Source organism: Misgurnus anguillicaudatus, chromosome 7 (assembly GCF_027580225.2).
Source record: "Misgurnus anguillicaudatus chromosome 7, ASM2758022v2, whole genome shotgun sequence".
Classification (NCBI taxonomy): domain Eukaryota; kingdom Metazoa; phylum Chordata; class Actinopteri; order Cypriniformes; family Cobitidae; genus Misgurnus; species Misgurnus anguillicaudatus.
The window spans coordinates 1,903,945-1,931,275 of NC_073343.2; the positions used below are offsets into that span (position 1 = coordinate 1,903,945).

At 38.8% G+C, this 27,331-nt stretch overlaps 1 protein-coding gene across 2 annotated transcripts in view; it reads left to right on the forward strand.

Annotated features, from left to right (window-relative positions):
- samd4a (sterile alpha motif domain containing 4A) overlaps window positions 1–27,331 on the forward strand; it is a 57,199-nt gene that overhangs the window by 27,802 nt on the left and 2,066 nt on the right. The window contains exons 3-12 of one of the 2 annotated variants that reach the window (XM_055172094.2): window positions 385–909; window positions 4,841–5,095; window positions 8,646–8,755; window positions 10,484–10,570; window positions 11,235–11,466; window positions 13,526–13,611; window positions 15,402–15,514; window positions 16,252–16,444; window positions 19,822–19,948; window positions 22,154–22,237. In XM_055172094.2, the coding sequence (XP_055028069.1) occupies window positions 385–909; window positions 4,841–5,095; window positions 8,646–8,755; window positions 10,484–10,570; window positions 11,235–11,466; window positions 13,526–13,611; window positions 15,402–15,514; window positions 16,252–16,444; window positions 19,822–19,948; window positions 22,154–22,237 (1,812 nt within the window). Of the gene's footprint in view, window positions 1–384; window positions 910–4,840; window positions 5,096–8,645; window positions 8,756–10,483; window positions 10,571–11,234; window positions 11,467–13,525; window positions 13,612–15,401; window positions 15,515–16,248; window positions 16,445–19,821; window positions 19,949–22,153; window positions 22,238–27,331 lie in introns of both variants that reach the window. The other variant, XM_055172093.2, reaches the window with a different exon arrangement.

Below are 27,331 nucleotides of genomic sequence, written 5' to 3' on the forward strand. Positions count from 1 at the left end.
GTGTTCAGCAGAAAAAAAGAAATGTATATAAGTTTACAACAACTTGAGGTAAGTAAATGATATTCAAATTTTCATTTGTTTTATTTCATTTTCATTAATGTAAATGTAGACTGTTTTGGAAACAAATGTTAAATTTGTGTGCACCTTTGATGTTAAGTTGTCATGCCAAAGACATCTCAAAAAATCTGATCTTTGCATAAAAAATGACTTAATTGAGCAAATGACACTTAATGACAGTTGTCATATACGTGCATAAAATCTCCTTGATGTCATGCCAGTCTTATGAACACCCCTTCAAGTAAAGTGTTACCAAATTCGGAGTTTGGACCTTATGGGACATATTATAATTTGTGCTAACCTTTTCCTTTGTTTTTATTTTTGCAGTGTTGATAAGTCAGTGGCAGACTGAACCGAAAGAGCGGGTCATCTCTCTGGTTCTGACCCATCTGCCTCTCCTTAAACCGGGCAATGCAGAGGCCAAGGTGGAATACATGAGTCTGTTACCCAAAATATTGAGCCACACCATCGAACATGGCCGGCACCTTGAGGAAAGCAGGCAGCTTCTGTCGTACGCTCTCATCCACCCGGCGACTTCTCTCGAAGACCGGGCAAACCTTGCCCTTTGGCTCAACCACCTGGAAGAACGGGCGGCCGCCCGAGGAGCTGGAGACTCCTTGGAGCGGGCGCCTTCATCTCATCACGGGCAACCTCCGCACCTTTACACCCACCACCAGCGCTACGGCTCAGATGACCGTCTTAACGGCTGGCAGAGCTCAAGGGGCTCCGGGCTGGGAAGTTGGCAGCAGCAGCCGCAACAGGGTTGTGAAAACGGGCATCTTTCGCTGTACCCATCATCCTCTGTTCCTTCCACTATCAACGCCGTAGGTACAGGCAGTGGGACCAACACAAGTAAGTGGACTGTTCCTTATTGTGTGTGGGTGGGGGGGGGGGGGTTAAAGACTGTCTGACTCCAGTTGCTTAGCCTGTCCATAACCACAGGTGTTTCATTAAATCTAACAACTATTTTGTCTGCGGTTTAGAGATTAGGATGGTTGAAACCACCAAATTGACCTGACATTACCCTCTGCACATGATCAAAGACGCCTGTCAAATCCCACCTATTTCCTTTGGAGATAGAGGTCACAACCCTCCACCAGACTTTATGCTCACGACTTCAGGTTTATCTCTTGCGCTAGTCGTCAACGTCAGGAGCGAAATGAAAAGGAAAAAATGCGAACATGCGGCGCTGCCGTGTCGAGGGCGTAACAAAGATAGTCAGATTGAACATATCTGTGGTCAGAGCAGGGTATTTCTAGCTAAGAATGCAAGGATCTTTTTTCCTGATGAAGGAGACAGCTGGGGATAAAAATAAGGGTGCATTTTAAGCACTGGTCCACCAGATCCTCTTTATTTTTGACTGCTTAGAGAGTTTTAACAGCACAAAGGAATGATTTCACAACCTGAGGTTATGCACTTAAATGTTATAGACCATATTAAAGGGATAGTTCACCCAAAATTGAAAATAATGTCATTAATGACTCACCCTCATGCCCAAACTAGTAAGACCTCCGTTCATCCTCAGACCACAGTTTAAGATGTTTTAGATTTAGTCCGAGAACTTGTTGACCCTCCATTGAAAATATACGTACGGTATACTGTCCATGTCCAGAAAGGTAATAAAAACATCACTAAAGTAGTCCATGTGACAGTAGTTCGTCAGTTAGAATGTGATGAAACATCAAAATACATTTTGGTCCAAAAATTACGACCTTATTCAGCATTGTCTTCCCTTCCGCGTCCGTTGTGAAGCGCATACACGAGACCAAATTCACGCGACTGCAGCGACGCGGATGACGTGTTATCCTCAGACATGTTTGCAAACTTACAGCATGCGTCTCCCTCAGACAAACAAAACAAAAACAAAAAACAGCTGGGGCGCACCGGATAACACGTCAGTCGCGTCACACGTCAAGACAATGCTAAATAAAGTCGTAATTTTTGGAGCAAAATGTATTTTCGATGCGTTAACACATTCTAACTGACCCACTGATATCACATAGACTACTACTTTGATAAAGTTTTTATTACCTTTCTGGACATGGACAGTATACTGTACGTAGATTTTCAATGAAGGGTCAACAAGCTCTCGGCCTAAATATAAAACATCTTAAACTGTGTTCCGAAGATGAACGGAGGTCTTACGAGTTTGAAACGACATGAGGGTGAGTCATTAATGACATAATTTTCATTTTTAGGTGTACTATCCCTTTAATTGGACAAAATGATACTGTTCTCTCTGATCTATTGTATTAAATGGGATCTGGTTACGTGGTCCCTTGGATTCAGCATAGCATCTTTAGTGGTTTACTGGCCCAGTTTTAGGATATTTTATAAAATAAAATACAATTAAATCTCAGAAACATAAGGCTATTAACCAACAGCACTACAATGTATAATTTAATATGTTTGGTTTGATTTAAACATTAAGTTTTTCTTTGGGGGGCACGTAGGGATGCACCATATTCAAGGGGGGCGCACGAGAACCACTGGTTTACATACCGTCAATGGCTTTCCAAAGCCAAGTTGTGAAACTAAAAAACAACCATTTGTTGAGCAGTAAACTCTTTTTGGTTATAATAGAAACATATTTATTTTTATGTATATAATGCCATTTTCCCATAACCATCTATTTATGCATGATAAATTCATAGTTATGAATATTGGTCAATTCAAAGATGAGCAAACAAACATGATGAGACCTTTAGCTTCACCAAGCATGATTGTGAAACAACCATCAGTAGTCAATGGCACCTTCATAAAATAAGATATGACCTGAGATGGTTTCCGAATAAAACTAACAGGCTCTCACACCCATGGTACCTCCCTGACTAGGCACCACATACCATTGCATCTCTTCCCTTGTAAGGTATCCTTTGTGGGGGTCTGTATTTAGGGAAAATGGCTAATATTTAGGGACTGGAACTTGTAATGGTAGCTGGGCACCTATTTTAAACTAGCCCGCGAAGACCTATACATAGTCCAAGCATCTACAGCCGCATATACTGTAGGAGGAGAGAACGGACATCATACGGCTTATAACGCACCTCATCTCATGTTGTTTGTTTTTTCATTTTGTTTTGTACCTCATCCAGTTCTCTACGATGGAATAAAATGTTCAGGAAGACAGGCTTATGTGTATTTGCAGTGGGAAAGAGTAGGAGCTTGTTTGGCCCGTCCCAGATGAAACAAATAAGCTTGTGTTGGTTGAAGTTTGGTTAAAGCAGTGTAGTTCTCCACAAACTGTCAGCTGGGCTTTTTTCACTAACGCTGCGTAATATAAATGTGCTTTCACACTAGATCTTTTGATTCTGTTTGACGTCAAGCTTGTTTGATTGACGCAAAAGTTGTCCACTGGTCCGCACCTGCGTGTACTTTGGGTTGCATGCACACTTTTATTCATATTCATGTAGATGTGGGAATGCAGGAATATGCAAGGAAATATTTTGGTTACAGCTAACAAATTTTGGGAATTATTTAAAGAAGTAAGTTAAAGGAATAGTCTACTCATTTTCAATATTAAAATATGTTATTACCTTAACTAAGAATTGTTGATACATCCCTCTATCATCTGTGTGCGTGCACGTAAGCGCTGGAGCGCGCTGCGACGCTTCGATAGCATTTAGCTTAGCCCCATTCATTCAATTGTACCATTTAGAGATAAAGTTAGAAGTGACCAAACACATCAACGTTTTTCCTATTTAAGACGAGTAGTTATACGAGCAAGTTTGGTGGTACAAAATAAAACGTAGTGCTTTTCTAAGCGGATTTAAAAGAGGAACTATATTTTATGGCGTAATAGCACTTTTGGGAGTACTTCGACTCGCCTGAAAAGTCCGCTCCCCTTCTCACTCTCATAATGGGAGAGGGAGGGTGTTACTGCACCTAGTCGAAGTACTCGCAAAAGTGCTATTACGCCATAAAATATAGTTCCTCTTTTAAAACCGCTTAGAAAAGCGCTATGTTTTATTTTGTACCACCAAACTTGCTCGTATAACTACTCGTCTTAAATAGGAAAAACGTTGATGTGTTTGCTCACTTCTAACTTTATCTCTAAATGGTACCATTGAATGAATGGGGCTAAGCTAATTGCTATCGAAGCGTCGCAGCGCGCTCCAGCCCTTACGTGCACGCACACAGATGATAGAGGGATGTATCAACAATTCTTAGTTAAGGTAATAACATATTTTAATATTGAAAATGAGTAGACTATTCCTTTAAAATAAGCACGAATATGTGCAAAATGTTTTCTTATTTGTAAGATAAATAATATGTAAATACAAATTGAAGACTTGCTATTTTTCATGCTGAATGAAGTCCAGGCTAAAGTCTCATAATGTAATTTTGACATTTGGAAAATTTAAAGTTTGATCTCAGTCATATGAAAGATATAAAGGTTATATTTTCACAGAATGTTCTTCTTTACATTGATGATTTAACTGTATATAGAAAACAATAAATCACAAAATGATTTGACTTCTTAGTTTTCACAGGCAGGGTCACAATCAAAATAGTATCTCTGGAGCATGACATCATATCCTGCTGCTCACATTCATTCCATTGTGTGACACGTTTTTCCACGTTTAAAGTATAGCATGACTGTCCCTTTAATATGCTATGTCCTGATTTGTCTGCCCTGACTAGACAGAAAATAAACAGTGACAGAATAGATCTTCTAGAATAAGACTTGTCATTTTAAAGATTAAAAGCTGCCAGAAGTAAACTTGTCAGAAGAAGCGCCCCTACAGCGAGGATCACATCACATGCATTCCTGTCTTCCCAGTGCTGACGGGCGGGCAACACAGTCCTCTGAGGCGTTCGGTGTCTCTGACCCCTCCGATGAGCGGCGGATCGAATCAGCCGCTGGGGCACGGCTGGCTCTCTCAGGAGGACTTGCGTCCCCGCGGGCCGGCCCCTGACCACGCCCCTCTCTCTCCTCAGAGCAGCGTGGCGTCTTCGGGCAGCGGAGGCAGCGAGCATCTGGAGGAACACGCTGCCGTTCGGAGTACATTCCATGAGGAGGGAAGCGGAATGAGAGGCGAGTCTGCGTTTTTTGTGTGTTTTCAAGCATGAGATGAGATGGGGTTGTATTAAAGTTTTTAGTCCTGGTAAACAACTGTGTGTTCTTGTCATGTTGAGGTTATTTTATGCATACCTGCTCTAAATTTGGTGTATTCAACTATCATCTGTACTGCATATCCCTTTTTGGGATAGCAGGGACCTATCTCCCTACATGAAGAAAAAAAAATTAGTATACATTAGTAAATATTAAAGTATACTAGTACACTGTACATATATGTTACTTAAAAAATTAAGTTTTCAATTAAGTATATAAATAGTAGGTTGAATTGACTTGCAAAACCAAGTTGCTTTTTTTTTTACAATGTAGAGTATTTACTACAGTTTATTAATTTAATATGGTTGATACTACAGAATAGTATAGTATATATACCAGGGCTCAAAATTAACTTTTTTATTTGGTAGCACTGGTGCTCCCAACTTTAAAGAGATAGGAGCACCAGCAAAAATTTAGGCGCATCCATCCAAAAATTAAAAAGCACCACAACTACAATGTAAATGTTAATAGATTTATTTTATTAAAAATAAAACACCACCACCGGGCTTTACACGTCCTATGGCCAGCATTTAAAAGTTGGTCTTCTATTTTATTTTATTTTTTGCTGCATAAATTCCTAAATTAATACCCAAATGCTGTTGAAACAGTATAGCAGCAATAATAATTTAATAATTACAGGTAACATGATTAAGATTACATAGATATCTAGCAAACACGTAAAACACTGAATAATTGTGACATTACAAAAGTGACCCTCATATAGAAGGCTAATATATATTGGTAACTGCATTACCAGGATGCTTTTACTACTAAATAGGCAATGTTTTAAAAAATACAACAAAAACATACCATCAGCATTGTGGTATTCCACAGCAACATGGACCACAAGGATGTTTGTCGAATGTCCATTCACCAGCGCATGCGCACATACACCATCAAACACACTTTGACAGACAGGTCGGTGTCTCCATCAATAATAAACACATTTGTCATGACACGTCTTGTGTTTTTGGCACTTTCGCCATGTTTAAGCAAGGTACGTCTGGCGCTTAAAATGTTTTGATTCCGCCATTAACGCCGTTTTACAGGATTTACAGTAAACACAGTAAGTTATGTTACATTTTCATAGCGGAGACAATCGAAATCTTTAAGCCACTCTCTCTGAAAGGTTTAACGTCAACTCGTATTTTCCGGTGGTGGAGTTACATTTGAATCCGTATCGTCGTTAAAAAATACAGTAATAACCTGCTGTAACCGGCTCGCTCTCGTCATGCTCGCGACGCGTTCGTCTTTTCACATTTCCGCGCTTCACGGCAACAAGGAATGACTGACGCTCATATTAGCCAATCTACGGTCTTCATTAAACGCAAGAACTTAATGGTGAAATTTGATTGGTTATGTATCGTTGGAGAGAACACTGAACCTGGGACAGCGCCAGCACGCAGGATCACAATCAACTCGCGTCACAACAAAATAGGCAGTCGCACAAATGCTCCCAAATATATTTTAAGGTCGCACAGATTAAATTTTGGTCGCATATTTCGAGCCCTGTATACATTAACAAAGAGTTGTAATTACTTAAAAGTATTAGAGTTTACTATAGTAAATGCTTAAGTACACTCACCTAAAGGACTATTAGGAACACTATACTAATACTGTGTTTGACCCCCTTTCGCCTTCAGATCTGCCTTAATTCTACATGGCATTGATTCAACAAAGTGCTGAAAGCATTCTTTAGAAATGTTGACCCATATTGATTGGATAGCATCTTGCAGTTGATGGAGATTTGTGGGATGTACATCCAGGGCATGAAGCTCCCATTCCACCACATCCCAAAGATGCTCTATTGGGTTGAAATCTGGTGACTGTGGGGGCCATTTTAGTACAGTGAACTCATTTTCATGTTCAAGAAACCAATTTGAAATGACTCGAGCTTTGTGACATGGTGCATTATCCTGCTGGAAGTAGCTATCAGAGGATGGGTACATGGTGGTCATAAAGGGATAGAGACATGGTCAGAAACAATGCTCAGGTAGGCCGTGGCATTTAAACAATGCCCAATTGGCACCAAGGGGCCTAAACTGTGCCAAGAAAACATCCCCCACACCATTAGGGGCTGGACACACCAAAACTTTTAAACGCGTCTGAAACCGCCTTGAGGACGCCGAATGGCCAGCTGTTTTTCAGCTGAGTGCCAGCTTCCTTCAGATGAGCGCTTTGGTACCCGTGATACTTCAGCTGCGAGCCGGTTGGTTGCTGTGGTAATGTCCCGCCCCTCCTCCACTGTGATTGGGCGGCCGTGTGAAAACTGACATTGACGAGCGGAGCTTTTCTTCCAAAGTTGAACATCTTTCAACTCTCGGTGCTCAGAGCTGAGCGCGGAAAAACCGCCGGGCGCCGATTTTCAGCGCGGAAGAAAACCGCTAGCTGCTGGCTTATTTGAAAAACGCTGAGTTTCCATTGAAATGAATTGAAAACATGCGCCGGCCGCGGGCGTAAAAGCGTTGGTGTGCACGCCCCCTTATACTACCACCACCAGCCTGCCCAGTGGTAACAAGGCATGATGGATCCATGTTCTCATTCTGTTTACGCCAAGCTTGAATCAGTTGGCCCATTCTCCTCTATCCTCTAGCATCAACAAGGCATTTTCGCCTACAGGACTGCAGCATACTGGATGTTTTTCCCTTTTCACACCATTCTTTGTAAACCCTAGAAATGGTTGTGCGTGAAAATCTTAGTAACTGAGCAGATTGTGAAATACTCAGACCGCCCCGTCTGGCACCAACAACCATGCCACGCTCCAAATTGCTTAAATCACCTTTCTTTCCCATTCTGACATTCAGTTTGGAGTTCAGGAGATTGTCTTGACCTGGACCACACCTCTCAATGCATTGAAGCAACTGCCAGGTGATTGGTTGATTAGATAATTGCATTAATGAGAGATTTAACAGGTGTTCCTAATAATCCTTTAGGTGAGTGTATACTACAGTACTTTATGTGGGTTATGCAAAGCATTGGGGCAATATTGTAGTTTTATATATTCCTGATAACTCTGCACCTAAATCACATGTGAACTGTTTTGCCTACCAAAAATTGCATCATATATGTGATCCTGGACTACAGAACCAGTCATATGGGTCAGTTGAGGCTGAAATTTAGACTTATACATTACCTGAAAGCTGACTAAATAAATGACTATTTGAAAATCTTGAATCTGAGGGTGCTCTTTTCTAAGTATTGAGAAAATTGCCAGGAAGTCCTTAGCAACATATACAGTATTACTAATGATAAATACATTTTTTATATATTTATGATAGGAATTTTACAAAATATCTTAATGGAACATGATCTTCACTTATCCTAATGATTTTTGGCATGGAAAAAAAACGATAATTTTGACCCATACAATGTATTGTCGGCTATTGCTACAAATGTACCTGTGCTACTTATGACTGGCTTTGTGGTGTATTGTCACATATGTTTAACTTGCAATACTGTGATTTGTCTTCAGATGTTCCATCATGGCTGAAGAGTCTGCGTCTCCATAAGTATTCTGCACTGTTTTCCTCCATGACCTATGATGAGATGATGTCACTCACAGAGCAGCAGCTGGAAGCTCAGGTTTGTCTACTGACCTGTAAACAGTTTGTCACTTAATGATTCTGCACATTACACTTCAGTAGGAGTGTCTCACTTTCAAGGGGACATGTCATGAAAATCTGATTTTTTTCTATGTTTAAGTGCTATAATTGGGTCCCCAGTGCTTCTATCAACATAGAAAAAACAACAACCCAGTAAATTAGTTTTGGTAAACCATTCTCTGCAAGCATGTAAAAAATAGGTAATTAAAATTTGGCTACCCTTGTGATGTCAGAAGGGGATAATACTAGGGCTGGGCAAAAAAAAAATCGATTTTTCGATTAATCGTTTTTTAAAACGTGGTCGATTCAGAATCGATTCTCAAAGAGCAGAAACGATCCCCCCCCATATTTTTTCTGCAAACATTGAAGTAAGATTAACATTAATCAAATTACTAGTCTTCTTCACAAGATGTCACCCTCTTTTTTGCCTTGCGCGATGTTACCAAGGAGCCTGTCATTCTTTCATTCAGTGCTTAAAATAGCGGTTTTAGGGGGTTCATCGACGTTGATGCTACCTTCACATAAAAAGTAAGAGGTATGGAAGCATTTTAGATTTTGCAAGCAAGACGACAAGGTTAGTGTTGTGGGTTTTAATTTCTTTTTATTAATTACCCACTTGTAAACTTCTGTTCACTGTTATTTTTTATTAATATAGTATTTGTATTAAATCTATATTCATTGAGTTGAATCAAGAATCGAGTATAAAAACCAACCCGAGAATCGTAATCGAAAATTGAATCGAGAATCGTAATCGAATCGGTTTGATAGCTTGTGAATCGAAATTGAATCGATCTGGAACATCTGAATCGATACCCAGCCCTAGATATTACCGCCCCTTAATCTGCACTATCCAACAACGGCACTGCCATTTAGTGCGGAGATCAGCTCATTTGCATTTTAAAGGAAACACCCAAAAACATTTTGACTTCTTTTTTCGAGGGCGCACGATGCGAAGTTTGTCACAACATGTATGTAGACCGTCACGTTTGTGATTTGTCATTTCAAAATATGTGTTCGGCACGTCGAGTGAACCTATGTGCATCACGTGTCTTGTCAAAATAAGTGCCTGCTGCAGACGCGTCAAAAGGGTTTATGATTATAAAGAGACGCTCGCGTTTGCCAGATACTCGCATAATCTCATGCGTAATCAGAGTTTACTGTTAAGTTAGTGTCTTGCGTGTATTTTGTGAACATGAGCGTCTCTTTTATCATAAGCGGTTTTGACGCGTGTGCAGCAGGCACTTATTTTGACAAAACACGTGATGCACATGGTTCACATGACGCAACAAACACAAATTTTGAATTTGCGCACCTCGGAAGAGCGGTCACGAGCTGCCACTGGTAGTTCCACTGACTAATAAATTCCATTTATTATATTAGACACATAATGGTTTATTACAGCACATTATGCACCTGCCCTATAAAAAATGCAGCATGATGTTATAACAACTTGGTTTTGCAAGTCAATTCAAGTCAATTTTTGCTAACTTATAAAATCAAGTTGAAATTGTTTAACTTAATTTGTTTAGTTAAGGTAACATAAATATATGCTGATTTGACAAAAACGCTGCATATTTTTTTACAGTGTGCAGTGTAATTGCGCAAAAATTTAGACCAGAGACTTTTAGAGATCAAGCTCTCAGCTACTGATTGTTTCAATTTGAAAATATTATGTCTCTTTAATAATCTTTCTTTTCATATACCGCAGCAAGTTACCACAGGGGCGCGACACAAGATCATCATCAGTATTCTGAAGCTGAAGGACAGACAAAATATGCTGCGCTGTCTAGAGAAGGTCAGAAGCTCTCCAACTTTATCTCTGCTTTTTCCCACCTCATCTCTGTTTCTTCCCACTTTTATGAGTTATAGATCACCAACTATATATTGACATTCATTTTACATGTTTTATCCAAGATGATTTTACATATATTATCTTGACGTCCAAACCTACAGTGTTTATAGCCAGGCTACACGGACTATCTTTGGCACTTGTGTCATTTCCTGGCTCTTTTAAAAGTAGCCAACGTCTGTGACATTTTCATTTGTATCACACAATTATTCTTGTTTATCATAAAAGGCAGTCAGTTTAATGTGAGGATGCGAGGATGGAACGGATGAAACAACAAGAGACAGGAAGGAGCCAGATGCCATCTAATTTCAGAACAGCCTTTTCATCAAGCTTTCAATCTCGATACATTTGTAGCACCAGAAATCAGACACCTGCTCTTGATAGCCGGGTCCATTTAAAGTTTTAATGTGCCATGTGTCGGGCCCGTCTAGTCGCGCAGCACGACGGAGAAACAAACATGCACGTATTTTTGGTAGACCTTTATTTTGTTCTCGCATGTCATTTTCCACCTCATAACATGAAGTCTGAAATATCCCTGACAGTTGCTCAGATTGATTTGATGTACGCTTATGCTACACATTAGTCATCTTTCTCAATCTTTCTTTGTCAGGACATACTGGAGGGAGGGAATTTACGCGCTCCTTTACAGGAGCTCCACCAGATGATCCAGACACCCATTAAGGCCTGCAGCACAGAAGAGTCGTCACAGCGCCACCCGCTGAGCGCTGAAGGGAAAAGCACCATGGCCAGTTCTCATCTCGGCGGAGGAGAGACGGAAAGCAGCTCGACGGTCATAGCCGAGGGGGACATACCTGCTCAATTCACCCGTGTCATGGGCAAAGGTTCACAACAAGTTCTTGTATTTTAACAATTCTTTTAGATTTTTAGGAATGTTTGGGTTAAAGTGACACACCTCAGTTTCTAACAGACAAAAATTGGGGTTAGAGGGTGTTGCATAAGAAAACAAAGGTTAGACTGTAAAAAATGCTATGTTGCACTTAAATTTTTAAGTTTAACCAACTTAAATTTACAATTCATGCTATAAATTTTAAAAATAAAGTTGAATTGGCTTTAGTTATTTCAACTTTTTATTTTTATAATTTATAGCAACTCACTAGATCTCTTTACGGGTCCACTTAGATCCGAAAACCCGAGGTCTGAGCCGAAACCTGAGCAGGTTCGGGTCTAAAAGTTTCACGCGAGCTGCGGACACGGGTCGAGTGTAATAATAGGGGCATCGGGTCTCGGGTAATTTAAAATGAATATGTTTTTGCCGAACGTACCAGAAACGACCCACACTATTTCGCGTGTGTGCATCGATTCCTTTTCCAACCACCCCCCCCCCCATCCTCTGTTTGCCAAAAGCGCTTGCAACATCGTGTGAATGTTTTAAATGCACATTTTAGCAGTTACCTTGGTGCCGTTGTCAGATAACAAAGAAAAAATAAATGTTGGTGCAAGGCCAACAGGGTTTTTTTCTGTCTGACTGGTGCGTGTTGGGAGGAAGACTGCACACACATTGGTGCCATTTACATTTGGGTTCGGGTCGGACTCGGGTCTAATTTTCTCAGGGTTGTCTCAGGCCAGGTTTAAAAGAAAAAAAGATTATGCACCTCGGGTTGGGGTAAAAAGTGATCATTTCGGGTCAGGGTTCTTTGGCCCTGAGAAGACCTCTACTCCTCACTAGTTTAGAAAGTTGAAATGAATTGTAAATTCAAGTTAATTCAACTTAAAAAGTTAAGTGCAACAAGAAATGTTTACAGTGTATGCAAATGAGAAAATTCAATTTTGAAAATTTTGCATATATTTATCAAGCTTGAATAATGCTCTGTAAATTCCGGCAGTAGTTTCTATAAGAGTTCCCTGACTAAACTCATACTTGCGTGTGTATATATAAATTAAGAGTTTGGTTTCAAACGCAATAAATGCCTTTTGAAAAAAATAATTAGTTACCGCTAAAATCTGTATTTTAACCGGTCAGTATTAAAAAGTACATTCTTCATTTTACGCAAAATCCGATATCCACTGTGTTATTTTGTCATCTTTTCTCCTTTTTTCCCAAAATGTGATAAATGCCAGTCCTCCTTTGCATAATGCAATAAATCTGTTTAACCAATCACAGCGTACTATTCCAAGCATTGTAAACAACAATGGGGGCGCTTTGAATACACACAGAATCAATGTTTTCCTCATCTATTTTGTACTTCGTGATCAACAAACAAGCAAAAACAAAATAGTAATTTTGATGGCATTTATAAACCTTTGGTGGTTTTCGTTGGCGGGGAAGAAATGTAAGCCATCAAAATTGAATAATTTACGTACTAGGCACTCGGGCGAAGGAAAAATGCCGGCTGTTGCTTGTTCTTCCGAAAGCATCAAGTCAATGAAAATCGAGCAGGACCAAAACATTTTACAGCTGATTGGTGTCAAAAATTTCAGCGACGACGTCCCGTATAACAGCAGCAATGACAGTGTTCTTAGGTGTTTTGATTAATGCCATTAACGTTTTTTTTTTAATCAGTGTATACCACAAGTCAACTAAATGAATATAATATGGCAAATATGAACGCACATTTATATATTGATTTAATAGATTTATAGCATTTTGGGGAAAAAAATGGATTTGTTGCATTTTGCGTAAAAATAATCAGTTTTTAAAATGAATCTTTGAAAATCAAATTAAGGATTTTTAATTTTTAATGTTATTATAACCTAAAGATGCTATGTGAAAGTTTGTAACAGAAAATGATTTTCATCTTGTCACTTTCTTGGTATAGAAAACACATTTTTATCCAAATTAGTCAAAATGGATTTATTGGATTTTGGTTTCAAATATGCATGTATGTGTCTCTTGTCTGTGTTGTGTTACTTAATATATTTTTTGTTCACTTTTTTCGACAGTTTGCACACAACTCCTTGTCTCCGGATCAGATGAGGAGAACATTAGTTCCTACCTACAGCTTATTGATAAGTGCCTTATCCACGAGGTGAGTGTTTAACAGTACTGACCTTTTATTACCAAACAATAGAATAGGTTGTTTTTAAATGGCCAATATCCTGTATTTTATGTCACTACCATAAAAATCACATCTTTAGATAGACAGCAGGTGGTATTATGGGATGAAAAGTGTTAGACTTTTAACTGTGCATATCTGTTAAAAAGAGTAGTACCCACATTTAAAGGTACAGTGTGGGTTTTTTAGTGGCATCTAGAGGTGAGATTGTGAATTGCAACCAACAGCTCAGTACACAGCTCACTCTCCCTTTCGAAACGCATAGTGAAGACAAACATGTTGTTGTCTGAGACAACGTAGGGATGAAACAGAACAGTTAAGATAAAAACGGCTCATTCTAAGGTAATAAAAACAATACAGTTTATTGTGTATGGTCTTTATACATCACTGATAATATAGTTATTTATATTATATAGCATTTCTGTCAAGATCAAGGCTTTGAACCGGTTCAAGGAACAGAAACGAAACCAGAAACTTTAAAAAAATATGTTATGTTATTTAAAATAATGGTAACCGTTTAATACCGTTATTTTTTTGTTCTTTGAGAAGATTTCTGTGCAATATGATTCTGGTGAAGTTCACGGTCGTCGTTGACTCATCTGAGAAATTAGAAGGTTGCCACCAGCAAGTAGCCTACTCAAGCCCAAGTCTCTAATGCTCAATCATAAGAGGTTAATATTGTAGGCTACCAAGTATCTCAAGATGTTTGTACATTTGCATGTGTTTCAAATGCTTGCATATGTTAACACTTAAGTAATTTCAAACAATTTAACCGCAAAAAGGCGCTAAAGTGAGCAATTTTCTGTACGCACAGACACACATGCGGTTGAATGTTTCCGGTCCAACTCCAATCAAACGTGATTATACCTATGCCCTTCAAAGATCAGAACTCTTGAAGTATACATTTGAGAGAGAGTTGCACTATTGGGTCTCATACTGTAGTCCATTAAAATACATTTGGCGAATAAAGCACTGAAAACAATCTAATTTTCACTTTATGTGAAGCGACTATTTATGCTGCATCTTCTTTCTGAAGCGCCGTTTGGAATTCGCCCTCCGTCTGTGTGTGTGCGCATGTTAAATGCACTCAAAAGTGCATACACGGAGAGACGCGTTTCAAAAAGCAAGCGAATAATTTTTTGTTCTAGCCTTTTTTATTTGTTTGATGACAAGATAGAGAATTTCAGTTTAATGTCCTAATGATCGGCCTACTTACTTGTATGTCCCACAGCTGACATTAACTGGTTTGGGAACTTTATTTTTTTGTTCTAACCGGTTCAGGAACGTCAGTTTTAGGGTTGAACCGAAAACTGTAAACGTTAAATTACTGTTTACGAACAGTTAACGAACCAATTGGGAAAAAAATCTGGTTCAAAGCCCTGGTCAAGATATCTTTCTAAAAGTCCCACATTGCACCTTTAAAACGGATGTATTTAAAATTGGTAATGATTTATTTGAGGCACGTTTTAAGTGCTCCTATCCCGATTATCTAAATACAATTCTGCTTTAGTTAGACATGCAAGTCATGATCAAAAGATTGTAAGCATGCAGTTCTCTTTGTTCTCTTTTTTGTTTATTAATGAAACAAATCACTAGCACTGTTTAAGAATAACTAGAAATAATCCCATTAGGCATAGTTCTGGAAAGATCAGATATGAGGTGTAATGTTCCATTAAAAATAAAGACACGGTGAGCAGCGTTCGACTGTAATGGAAAGCCTGAGTCACCCTTTGTCCCCGCTCCACCTCTCTTACATCACTCAGGCCTTCACGGAGACGCAGAAGAAGAGGTTGTTGTCATGGAAACAGCAGGTGCAGGTGCAGTTTCGGTCAATCTCGCGGAAAACTCTGCTGGACCTAACAGGACCCAGAAGAAGGTGATTACTTGAATACTTGATTCTGATTGGTCGATCATATACAGTATATGTTTTGTACAGTCAAAGTCTTTTATTGTCATTAAGACCTTTAAACTGTAAAGTTGACTGTTTTTCGACATAGCTCATTACTCGCAAACTGCCTCTTTATTTTTAAATAATGTTTTTTCTCGAAACTAAATTAGGCATGAAACTGGGATTTTGTACAGTTAGCCGTTGATTACCGCAAAATAAACATCTTTTGCAATACGCCAGCCTGGTTGTGGGTCTTCGCCAACGTATTGCTTCATACTACAATATCCGAAAGTTTCAACGGATGACTTAATGTTACTTTCCATGACAGCTTTGTCATCCTGGCAAAACCGGTTTTGTTGTAATGCTGTAATTCTTACAGGATTAGATCATACAGTGTGCTGGAGGCAGCCAGGCATTAGGCAAGAGCAATCCATTTGAGCTTTACCCTGTCAAATACTGAGATTGATTGAAACACAAGGGTCAAATTCTTTCCATCTGTATTTTCACTTATCAAGCTAAAACTATTATGTGATCAGCAAGCATACTGACCACACAGTGTTTTAAACCGTGAGTCAGCACGCGTGTCGTCATTTTTTTCCTACATTGCATCATGATCTAAATAAAGAATGTGTTTCTGTTTTATGTCACAGCGTGATAAGATGCTGATGTTTATGTAATCCAAGAGGTATTTGACAACGTTGCTCGCTTTTAATTCCTTCCAGTAGCCGCTACGGCCAATCCAACTCCCTCCCGACCTCTGGCTGCGTGGGCAGCGGCGTTCCCACCCGGAGGAACCTGCGGCAGTATCAAATGAGAAATTTGTCTTGCGTGAGACCCCTTTTGGGCACCACCGGGCTGTTCGGACCAACCCCCAGGAGTGGCAGTAGCACACCGACCGGCCTGAAACAGGGAAGACAGGTTTGTCATTTTACAAACATGACCTACTACCCTCACATCAAACCCCCATGATCTTTCAAATGACTGGGAGCATGAAACCATAGGCAATTTACAGCATTCCAGAAATCGTACATCACCGCTCCATGGAACAACCGAGGATCCGCTTTTGGAAACATAGAGATAACCTGGCATTCTCGCGTGTCGGCCCCAACATTTTCCTTGGCATTTTTACAATGGGAGGAAGTTCCAAACTGCCTCCCTGGATCAGAGTCGTAGATGGTGGGTTAGGTGCGATGAGTCATATTTTTGGGAGAAAAGAGAGAGAGAGGGAAGAGAAGAAGGGAAAGAAATAGAGAGTTCGAGAGACGGAGCCGAACAGAGGCAGTGAGAACAGTGCACAGGCATTTCCTGTTTTTCCCTGCTGCTCCGTACGGGAGGGCCGGGAAAGGGGAAGAGGGAGTCAAATGAAGGGAGTGAGAGAGTGAATGAAAGCAGGATTACAGGTTAAAAGGGGTTCTCTGGGTTTGAAAGCATTTGTCATTGGCTCGTGCTAGGACAAGTCATATTTTCACTGCTTTATACTGAATGAATGAGAAACAATAGCCTAATTTTAAAGCAGGAAAGGAGTTTTTAATAATAAGTGACCAGGGGCCTCATTTATAAAACTTTGCGTAGGATTTGCGTCAGAAGTGGTGTACGGATGAAACATAGGACGGGCGTACGCACAGAAATATTCGGATTTATAAAACCGTGCGCACGCACATCCTACGCATTTTTCCCTTAATAAATCACAAACAATTCTAAATGTAGCGCAGCTTTTGCGGCTTCATGACACGCCCATAGTTGCCCATAAATAGTCCGTGAAACACCCACAAGTTAATATGCATTGATTGCGAAATCATGGCAAACACATAGAGGAAATAAAAAAAACGTAAATTCACTCAATGTGAAGTAGAAGTTATCGTTGGCGAGGGGGAAAAGAGGAGAAAAACGTTGTTTGGAGGGCACAGTGTGGGCATTACGCATTGTGATGGGGCATTTTATTTCCATTCATTTAATTGCATCTGACAAGCAACAGATGTCGGTAATAATCGACGTGGAAATTAATTATCTATCTATCTGTCTATGTAATTGCATCTATATCTGCTCCGCCAGACGGACACATTGACGAGAATATCAGTTTTGTACATTATTTCGTTCTGTTAACTATATTCTTTATGAGGATGAATTGCACAACATGCCAATATTATTGCAGAACATATTTCACTTTTCTTTTAGCAAATATGTGTTCATTTGAATTTCTGTTGTAATTTTCGATTTCTTTATTTTTTTGTTTCACTGCTGATCGATCAAACGGGTGTTCGTGTAGGCTGTTAATTGTAAGACTTGCTTTGTGAAGTGTTGTGTCGAACTCAGTTCCTATGTTTCCCTTTAGTGTAGTGCTTTTATAGCGTTTTCATCACGTTACATTTAGAAAGATTAAAGATTTGAATTGGTTATACTAAAAAGGCATAATATCATGTATTTTATAATACAATTTATTAAATATTTCATGCATTTGACAGCTTTCTATTAGGGTATTTCTTTTAAAATATAGCCTGTCTTTTTTTTTTCCTTTACTGGTCGTTTTAAAAATGTAATGTTTGCATACATAATTAAATAAATATTATACATATAATATGATTCATACTGTAAGAATAATTGACTTACCATTAAGAACAATACAGATACATTACAGAAATGCACACATATACATCTCAGTAGCCATTAAAACTTTAAATATATAAACAATAAAACCTATAACGTGATAAAAACGCCATAAAAACACTACACTGAAGGGAAAAATAGGGGGAACATAGTGGCAACAGACTTTGACACAACAGAAGTCTTCATGTTATTTATGAGAGGTAGTGTTGTCATTTTTACTTTCACGTGTTTCTTCCATCTGCCGTCGGTGTCGCCATTTCTCATTTCACCCGTTTTTCTGCGTACGCCTGGGTCAGAGCTTGCGTGACGGACAGCACATTTTCCCGTCAAGTTTGCTTTTTATAAATAACAACTATTGCGTAGAGAGTGGCGTACGCCTTCTTTTGTGCGTACGCAACGTTTATAAATGAGGCCCCTGGTCTGTGAAATCTAGGCTAGAATCTTATAATCTAGTTATAGTTAGTAGCATCAAAATTTTATTTAAATCAATTGATTGGCATTTATTGTAATCTTGGACAGGGTTCCCACGGGTCCTTGAAAGATTGTGAATCTGGGGGAAAAAATTCAAGGCCCTGGGAAGTTTTTGAAAATATACATACATAGATACAGGTCATTGAAAGTGCTTGAATCTATTTTATGCAAGAAGTTTTCTGGAAAAAAAATCATATTATTCCCTGTGTAGTGTGGGATAATATCATAAAAATTCTAGACTTTTTAAGCACACGTGCTAAACTGTTCACTTTTTTGCTTTTTATGCTTTTTTGCATAGTTGTGTTTGACACATGAAAACGTCTCGGGTTACGTATGTAACTGTTGTTCCCTGAGAACGGAACAAGACGCTGCGTCTCTCTTTCCATACTTCTTGCGTCCCTGTAACGCCGTCTTTGGCAATATTTCAGATAGCGATATACTTCCTGGCTCTCGCGTCACCCTGTCTTTGACGTTAAGCCTCACCATTGGTTGAATTTGATATACACATTCAGAAACACTTACCCCTGAAGGCGTCCCCAATGTGTCACCGCAGTGAAGCAGCGCGAGTTCCCTCGAAAGGGAACAATGTATCTTAAAAGGTAACACAATGTAACCTTGCTCTGACCTGAAATGTGTCCCCACATTTACTTCTTGAATTTGAGGGAATTGGACCTGGAAAGTCCTTGAAAGGTCATTGAATTTGAAGTTAACTAACCCTGTTTACATTTTGTGGGATGATTTTATGTAAACCACACCAAAAAATTACTTTTGATGGGTTTTTACATTGGGTCACATATAAGAAAAATGTGTGTTTATTTATGTTATGCATTTAACTTGAACTGAGGTTTTCAATGCATGTGCATGTGGCATAAGTTTGAATTCATCTCAATTTATTAAACATCCTGTTACTTCTTTGTCTTCCTAAAAGTCTCTTTAAATTTTACCCCCTCCCAAAAAAAACATTTCTCCTTATGTTGTTCAAAACCTGTGTAACACAAAATATATACTCTCAGTGGTTTGTATCTATACAATAAAGTCAATAGGGGCCAGTGGTTAACAACAATCTTTAAAGTATATTCATTTGGGTTTGGAGTACATAATGAAAGATTTTTCATTTTTGGGTGAACAATCCTATTATGTCATTCGTGTAACATTCACACATGTGAGCACAGATTGTGGCATGACGTGATGCTTTGGCTGACGTGTGTGTTTTTTGTTAGGGTTTGTGGTTTGCCAATCCGGGGGGCAGCAACAGCATGCCCAGCCGCACCCACAGCTCAGTTCAGAGGACTCGATCGCTCCCCGTCCACACCAACCCACAAACCCTGGCCATGTTCCAGCAGACAGGTAAGAGACGAGCTGTATTAAACTTATCTGTGACTCACAGTCTGATAGGAAAGATCCGTGTGATGTCATATTTGACGCATAAGAGCCAGTTTTGACATGTTGACGACCCTAATTTGGCCATTTTGTAGAGGTTTGGGTTTTAAACTGTACTGATGTTTAAACCTGACATGGGAGGTTGTTTTATTGATTAAGTAGTGGTGTTCATCATTATTCATATGTTGGATAATATCCTTATATTAACTATTTAACTTAAAGGAACAGTATGTAAGAAATGTATATTAATTAATCATAGAATGGCTCTGATATGTCACTAGACATTAATAAATAATTTTAATGTCAAATACTGACAACAGTGGTCTGGCCAGGATATTGTCATGTAAAAAGTGGAGTTGCAGCCCTCAACTGATGTTTATGTTGTCAGTTTGTGTATTGGCCACCAGTTTTGTGATTGCAGTACCAGTTTTAGCCACAATCCTACATACTGTTCCTTTAACTGCTTTAATCATCCTGTAGTATACTATTGACATTTCATAAAGGGACACTCCTTTTTTTTTTTAAATATGCACATTTTTCAGCTCCCCTTGAGTTAAACATTTAATTTTTACCGTTTTGGAATCCATTCAGCCGATCTCCGGGTCTGGCGGTACCACTTTTTTAGCATAGCTTAGCATAATCCATTGACTCTGATTAGACCATTAGCATCGCACCTAAATAAATTTGAGTTTCGATATACGTATGTTCGCGTATGCGGGAAAAAACAGACTATACCCAGGGCCTAATAATTAACATCATTGGCTAAAGCACATGCGCAGGTTACTTTGCTTTTGGGTCGAGTGCGCACCCGAGACTAAGGTGCTTTCACGTGAACTGTGCCACAGTATTATTGCAACCAATCTCAGACCACCTCCTTCGGGTAGTCTCGGGTTCAGTACCCTGGTGCTCCGCATGACCGCTTTCACATTACAAGTTTTTCATGCGAACTGTGCCCTGGTTCATAGTAAACTGCCAGTGTGAAAGCCCTCGCTGCAACTCATCCGAATGTGTTCATATTAATGCTTTGATTATAGCTGCTGAAGGCCGTACAGGATTTGCTGCTTAAAAATAGCAGGTTGTCCGTTCTATCCAGCCAGTGGTTGCCTAACTCAGCTCTTCTTTCCCACAAGGGATTTTCAAAGGCCTGTTTGCTGTTGACTCAGCTAAAGACAAACATTTAAGGCCGGCCCAGCCCAAGCAGCGCTGCGGGAGCTCAGAACAACTGAAATCTGCCCCACAGAGATTAACCCTGCTTTCAAAATCGCCATACTTCCGTACTGTATAGCTGAGGAAAATAGGAAATAAGTAGTATGTGTCCGAAACCTCACAGAAATAGTGTGTGAGAAATAGGAAATGTAAAATTGTGAATCAGACCATTGGTGCTCTTTAATATCCACACTATCCTCAGTTTCCAGTTATAGAAATGATGGCAACACATGCGGACAAATGTGGCGAGTATACAGCATCTAACACAGCTGTTGTGCCTTGCAGCAAATCATTACGATGGCATTAAACAATGTGATCAAACATACAAGTAATAAAACATTATTACCTCATCCATGAAAATGATTAGCAAATTCCATACATCTCTGGATGGTTGAAAACAACATCTCCCATCACTCCTCACTTCATGCCGCATCATTAAACTTTGCCTTTTGTGTAATAGCGACCTCTAGTGGTGAAAATCTTCATATTGTGGCTTTAACTAAATAAAAAGTATACACAGTCATCTATATCATTATCTATTAACTCTTATGTATGATTTGCACCGTATAGTTCTTAGTATGCGTTCCTGTAGCTCAAATGGTTTTGCATTGCATTAGCAACACAAAAGTCATGGGTTTGATTCTCAGCAAATATATAGCTTGAATACACTTTGATTTAAAGTGTCCAGCTAATGCATTAATAGGATGTTTGCAGGATCGAACCCGGCAATGGGTGATGTATGATAAACCACCATTGTGCTTTTAGCAAACACCTCTTAACACCAGATAGCTCTGGGAGACTGATAGCTGGACGGTAGTAAGGACTTTCAATAAAAAGTGCAGATTTGCTCGTTATGGTATATCAAGGACAGCTATACATCTACATAGCTAAATATAATCTGTCTTGTAACAATTCATGTTTATTTTAATCTGGTGAAGGTGACATCATTTGTCTTTTGTTTTACAGATTTGCAAGTGCCTGTGACTGAGCCTGACATCAATAACCGTTTGGAGTCTTTATGTCTCAGTATGACAGAACATGCTCTCGGAGGTACGTCATACCAAATATACTCAAATCCACCTCTAACATCTCCATATTATTCATTGAAGATATTGACATCCATCTCAAACTGCCCTGAAATCATGGTAGTACAATCCTAAGGAAAATTTATAGATTAAATGCACTGTAAGTTGTTTTGGGTAAAGCTAGGGGTGTGACACAAGATTGGGTTCACAGGAACAAGATGAGATTTTTACACTTTTTAAGAAATCCTCTTTTATTTCACTAAAATCACATAATTTAAAAATGTTTTAAATAATCTAGGACTTTCCCTTACATTTACCAAAATGAGCAATAACCTATAAAATGACACGTATAATAATAATGAAGCAATAATAATTGGTTCAAATAAAGAATCTAAACCAAATAAACACATGGTTTTGTTCAACAAAACATCAAAATAATATATGTTATAAAAACCAACATCATGTATTATAACAAATGCCTGCAGAGGGCACCAGCGGACTCGCGATTGTTATTTTTAATTTACATTAAAGGCGTTCTAAGCGAATCTGTGTGTTGGTTTTTGAAATGTGTTTTCAAATAAACTCAACATAGTTAACTCCTCCCCCTCCCTTCCGTGCTTTCATGAACGCCCAAACCCCACCCTCAAATCCTTCTTGGCGTTTATTGGTTAGAATATTTTTTTATGGTTTCTGGTGTAGGTTTGGCTGTCTACAGAGATTGCATTTTTTTACAGTTTGATCAGCGGACAGGAAGCAAGCAGATAGTGAGGAGATGTTTGCTATATGTTACAAAAAATGTTTTATGGTCTAAAACGCGTGAATTCGTTTAGAGCACCTTTGAGAAAACGCTTACTTTTAGCCAAATTACGTTTAAATCCACTTAACTTTTTCCACGCCAGTGTTTTAAAAAAAGTTGCCATTCAGCGCCAGCATTTTTTAGGATTTTCACAAAAGTTTAAAGCCTTCCAGAAAATGTTCTTTAAATATATAAACATGCAATATATGAAATTAAAAAGCAGGCCCTTTGCTTTAAAAAAAAAATCATCCTAACTTCTTTTGTTCTCTTTTTATCACCTCTCAAATATGGGAGGTCTCTTAAAAAATACAAAATTTTGAGCAAAAAGCTGAGATAATTCCATTTTTTTGAAAGAGTTTTGTTATAGATCAGATTCAGAGATGATCATAACAAACACTTAATCTTTACTGTTTGGTCTTAGTGGATGCTTCCAGGTTTTATAAGTTGTGTAAGAGCGCCCCCTGGTGAATAATAGCGGAAATACAGATTGCCGTAAACAGGCTCGTGACTCCTCATCCGAGGGGCGCGAATTCAAAATAAGTGTTCGGAGTATCATGCGTGTGGTTCCCTTTTCCAAAATATGTGTCCTGCGTGTAGAGAGATCATGTGTGCATCACGTGTTTTGTCAAAATAAGTGCCTGCTGCACACGCATCAAAACCATTTATGATAAAACAGACGCTCATGTTCCAAAAGACACTCCCTTAACGTTAAACTCTGATTACGCATGAGATTATGCGAGTATCTGGCAAACACGATTGTCTCTTTTATCATAAACAGGCACTTATTTTGGCAGGACACGTGATGCACATACGATCTCTCAAAGCGCAGAACACATATTTTGAAATTACATACCACACACATGACGGGCTACATGCATGTTGTGACGAACTTCGCATCGTGCGCCCTCAGAAAAAGAAGTCACCAGCCGCCACTGGTCATTTGTAAAAAAAACACAATATTCCAAAACAAATTACAGTTTTTATTTTATTTTCATGGCGACTTTAACTCGTCAAAGGGGGGGAAAGAGTTAATCTTTAATATTTATCCACTTCTTAAAGGAATATTCCATTTTCTTAAAAGAAAAATCCAGATAATTTACTCACCACCATGTCATCCAAAATGTTGATGTCTTTGTTCAGTCCAGAAGAAATTATGTTTTTTGAAGAAAACATTGCAGGATTTTTCTAATTTTAATGGACTTTAATAGAACCCAACATTTAATACTTAACTCAACACTTAAGGGTCTTATCTAGTGAAACGATTGTCATTTTTGACAAGAAAAATTAAAAATATATACTTTTGAACCACAGATTTTCGTCAAGGTCCGGTCCAGCGCGACCTAACGTAAATGCGTAGTGACGTAGGGAGGTCACGTGTTACATATATAAAACGCACATTTGCAGACCATTTTAAACAATAAACTGCCACAAAGAAATTAATTAGTATCAGTTGACATACAACAACGTAGGAACGGTCCTCTTTCAAGACGCTTGTAAACACTGGGGCGGAGTTTCGCGTTCGTCCTCTGTGACCTCTTGACATCATGATGTATTGCGGTGACGTAGTGGGATCAGCTGGCGCATCACGACCGGATCTACACGACGAGAAGTTGTGCTTTAAAAGTGTATATTTGTTTTTTTTATTGTCAAAAATGACAATCGTTTCGCTAGATAAGACACTTATGCCTCGTTTGGGATTGTTTATAGTCCTTTGAAACTCTGTTGAAAAAAACTGTTAAGTGTTGAGTTAAGTATTAAATGTTGGGTTCTATTAAAGTCCATTAAAATTAGAAAAATTCTGCAATGTTTTCTTCAAAAAACATAATTTCTTCTCGACTGAACAAAGAAAGACATCAACATTTTGGATGACATGGTGGTGAGTAAATTATCTGGATTTTTCTTTTAAGAAAATGGACTAATCCTTTAACAATAGAAGTGATACAGCCACTATCATTCTTAATGCAAAAAACATGCAGACAATATATCATGTAAACTCAGATTATGGGGTTTAAACTGATGAGACGCTTCACACGTTAATGATTACAAACACAAAGCATCTCAGACTTTATATGAATTCCCAAACGAAACCCAAACAAAAAAACACAAGGGAAATATTGTGATGTTTTTATCTTGCGAGGTCTGGTCCAATGGCCCTACTGTCTGCCAGCATTAGTTATATTTATGTTCCGGTGTGTGTTAAAGATTAACAATACTATTAGTGTAACATAATGATTATTTACTAATCTGTGTAAGGACAGAAGTAAAATCCTCCGATTGAATTTCTGATCCATGAGAGCGGAATTTGAGGAAGCGGTTTGCATCTGTGCTGAGTGACTACAGCAGTATCATGAAAGCCCACAGGAAAACATTTCTGTAATGAGGAACATCCTCTCTTGACACCCTCTTAAAAAAGGTCAAAAAGCCCTCTGATGTGCCTAAACTCTAAACAAGGCTTTGTCCTTGTGTTTTCTCCTCTCCGCAACACTGAATTGACTTTTTGAAGCGTTTCCTTACAAAAAAACTCAGCCACAACAATCTTCAAAAGACTGAAAATATTGTGACACTTGGTTCCAGACGTGACAGAACTCATCTTTGTGTAGGCACGTTTCAGGATCAATGCAATACCTCCGTGTGAAGTTCTTCGCATAAAGAGCGTTTTATTTTCGCTGTGGGTCAGAACTTGACCGGATTGGCGCCGGACAAGTGCAGCTTTGTGTGAGGGGAAAATAAAGAGACACACAGGAGAGGCAGACAGACAGGCTGATTCAGAGAGACGCACAGAAGTAGTGCGGTGAGCTCAGGAATGCCCTGCTTGATCCACGACTGCCAACAGAGTCTGTAGTGTTCTTTTGCCACCTTACCCCTAAAATTTCCCCCTTCCTCCAACCTCGCACCACCTCCTCCGGAGTGTCTGGGAGTTTTGTGTACCCCTGACTGCTTGCTTTTAAAACATAGCAGTCATATCAATATCATTTATTTCATTAAAGTGCACAAATGCAAATACTTCATTTATTGAGTATTAAAGGAAAACACCACAATTTTTCAATATTTTACTATGTTCTTACATCAGCTTCGACAAATTAATACATACCTGCCTTTTTTCAATGCGCGCACTTAATCTTTGTACAGCGCGTTGTGAATGTGTTAGCATTTAGCCTAGCCCCATTCATTCCTTAGGATCCAAACAGGGATGAATTTAGAAGCCACCAAACACTTCCATGTTTTCCCTATTTAAAGACTGTAACATGAGTAGTTTTTTTAAGCAGATAAAAAATGAGAACTATATTGTATGGCGGAAGAGCACTTAGTTTGCAGCACTTCGATCTCTGCGCCCAGTAACATCATCACTCCTGACTACTCCCCCTCTCGCTCAAACTTCCAGCAATATTACTGCGCCCGAAGTCAAAGTGCTGCAAACTAAGTGCTCTTCCCCCACACAATATAGTTCTCATTTTTATCCGCTTAAAAAATCGCCATGAAACTATCGCGTGCGCACTGAAACTATTGCATGCTCACGTGACACTATTGCGCGCTCACCTGAAACTTCGCGTGCGCACGTGAAACTACCGCGTTTAGTTTTGCATGCTCATGTGAAACTATTGTGTGCATAAGTGAAACTTTCGCTTTCACGTGCACGCGCAATAGTTTCACGTGAGCACATGAAACTAAAATTACATTTTTTTTTACTCTGTCACCTTAGGGGCTCGGTAGAGGTAAGAACATAGTAAAATATTGAAAAACGGTGGTGTTTTCCTTTAATTTTCTTTACACTTTAAAACAGTATTTTCAAGAAAAAAATCTTAGTATTTTTGTCTTGTTTTCAGTAAAAATATCAAAAAATTCTTAAATTAAAATGCTTTTTCTTGATGAGCAAAACGACCCAAGAAAATAAGTCAAATTTTTAGACCAAAAATATCAAATCTAAGTAAAAACAAAATAATACAAGCAAAAAAATCTGGCAATGGGGTAAGCAATCGCTGTTTGGATCCTAAGGAATGAATGGGGCTAGGCTAAATGCTAACACATTCACAAAGCGCATATAGGTATGTATTAATTCGTATGAGGTATACGGAGCCCCTAAGGGGACATGGAGACAAAAATTAAATAAAGTTTAGTTTCGCATGCTCACGTGCAACCTTCGCGTTGATGTTTTCAGTAAAAATAAGACAAAAATACTAAATATTCTTAAATTAAGATGCTTTTTCTTGATGAGCAAAACGACCCAAGAAAATAAGTCTAATTTTTTGACCAAAAATATCAAATTTAAGTGAAAACAAAATAAAACACGCAAAAAAATCTGGCAATGGGGTAAGCTAATTTTTC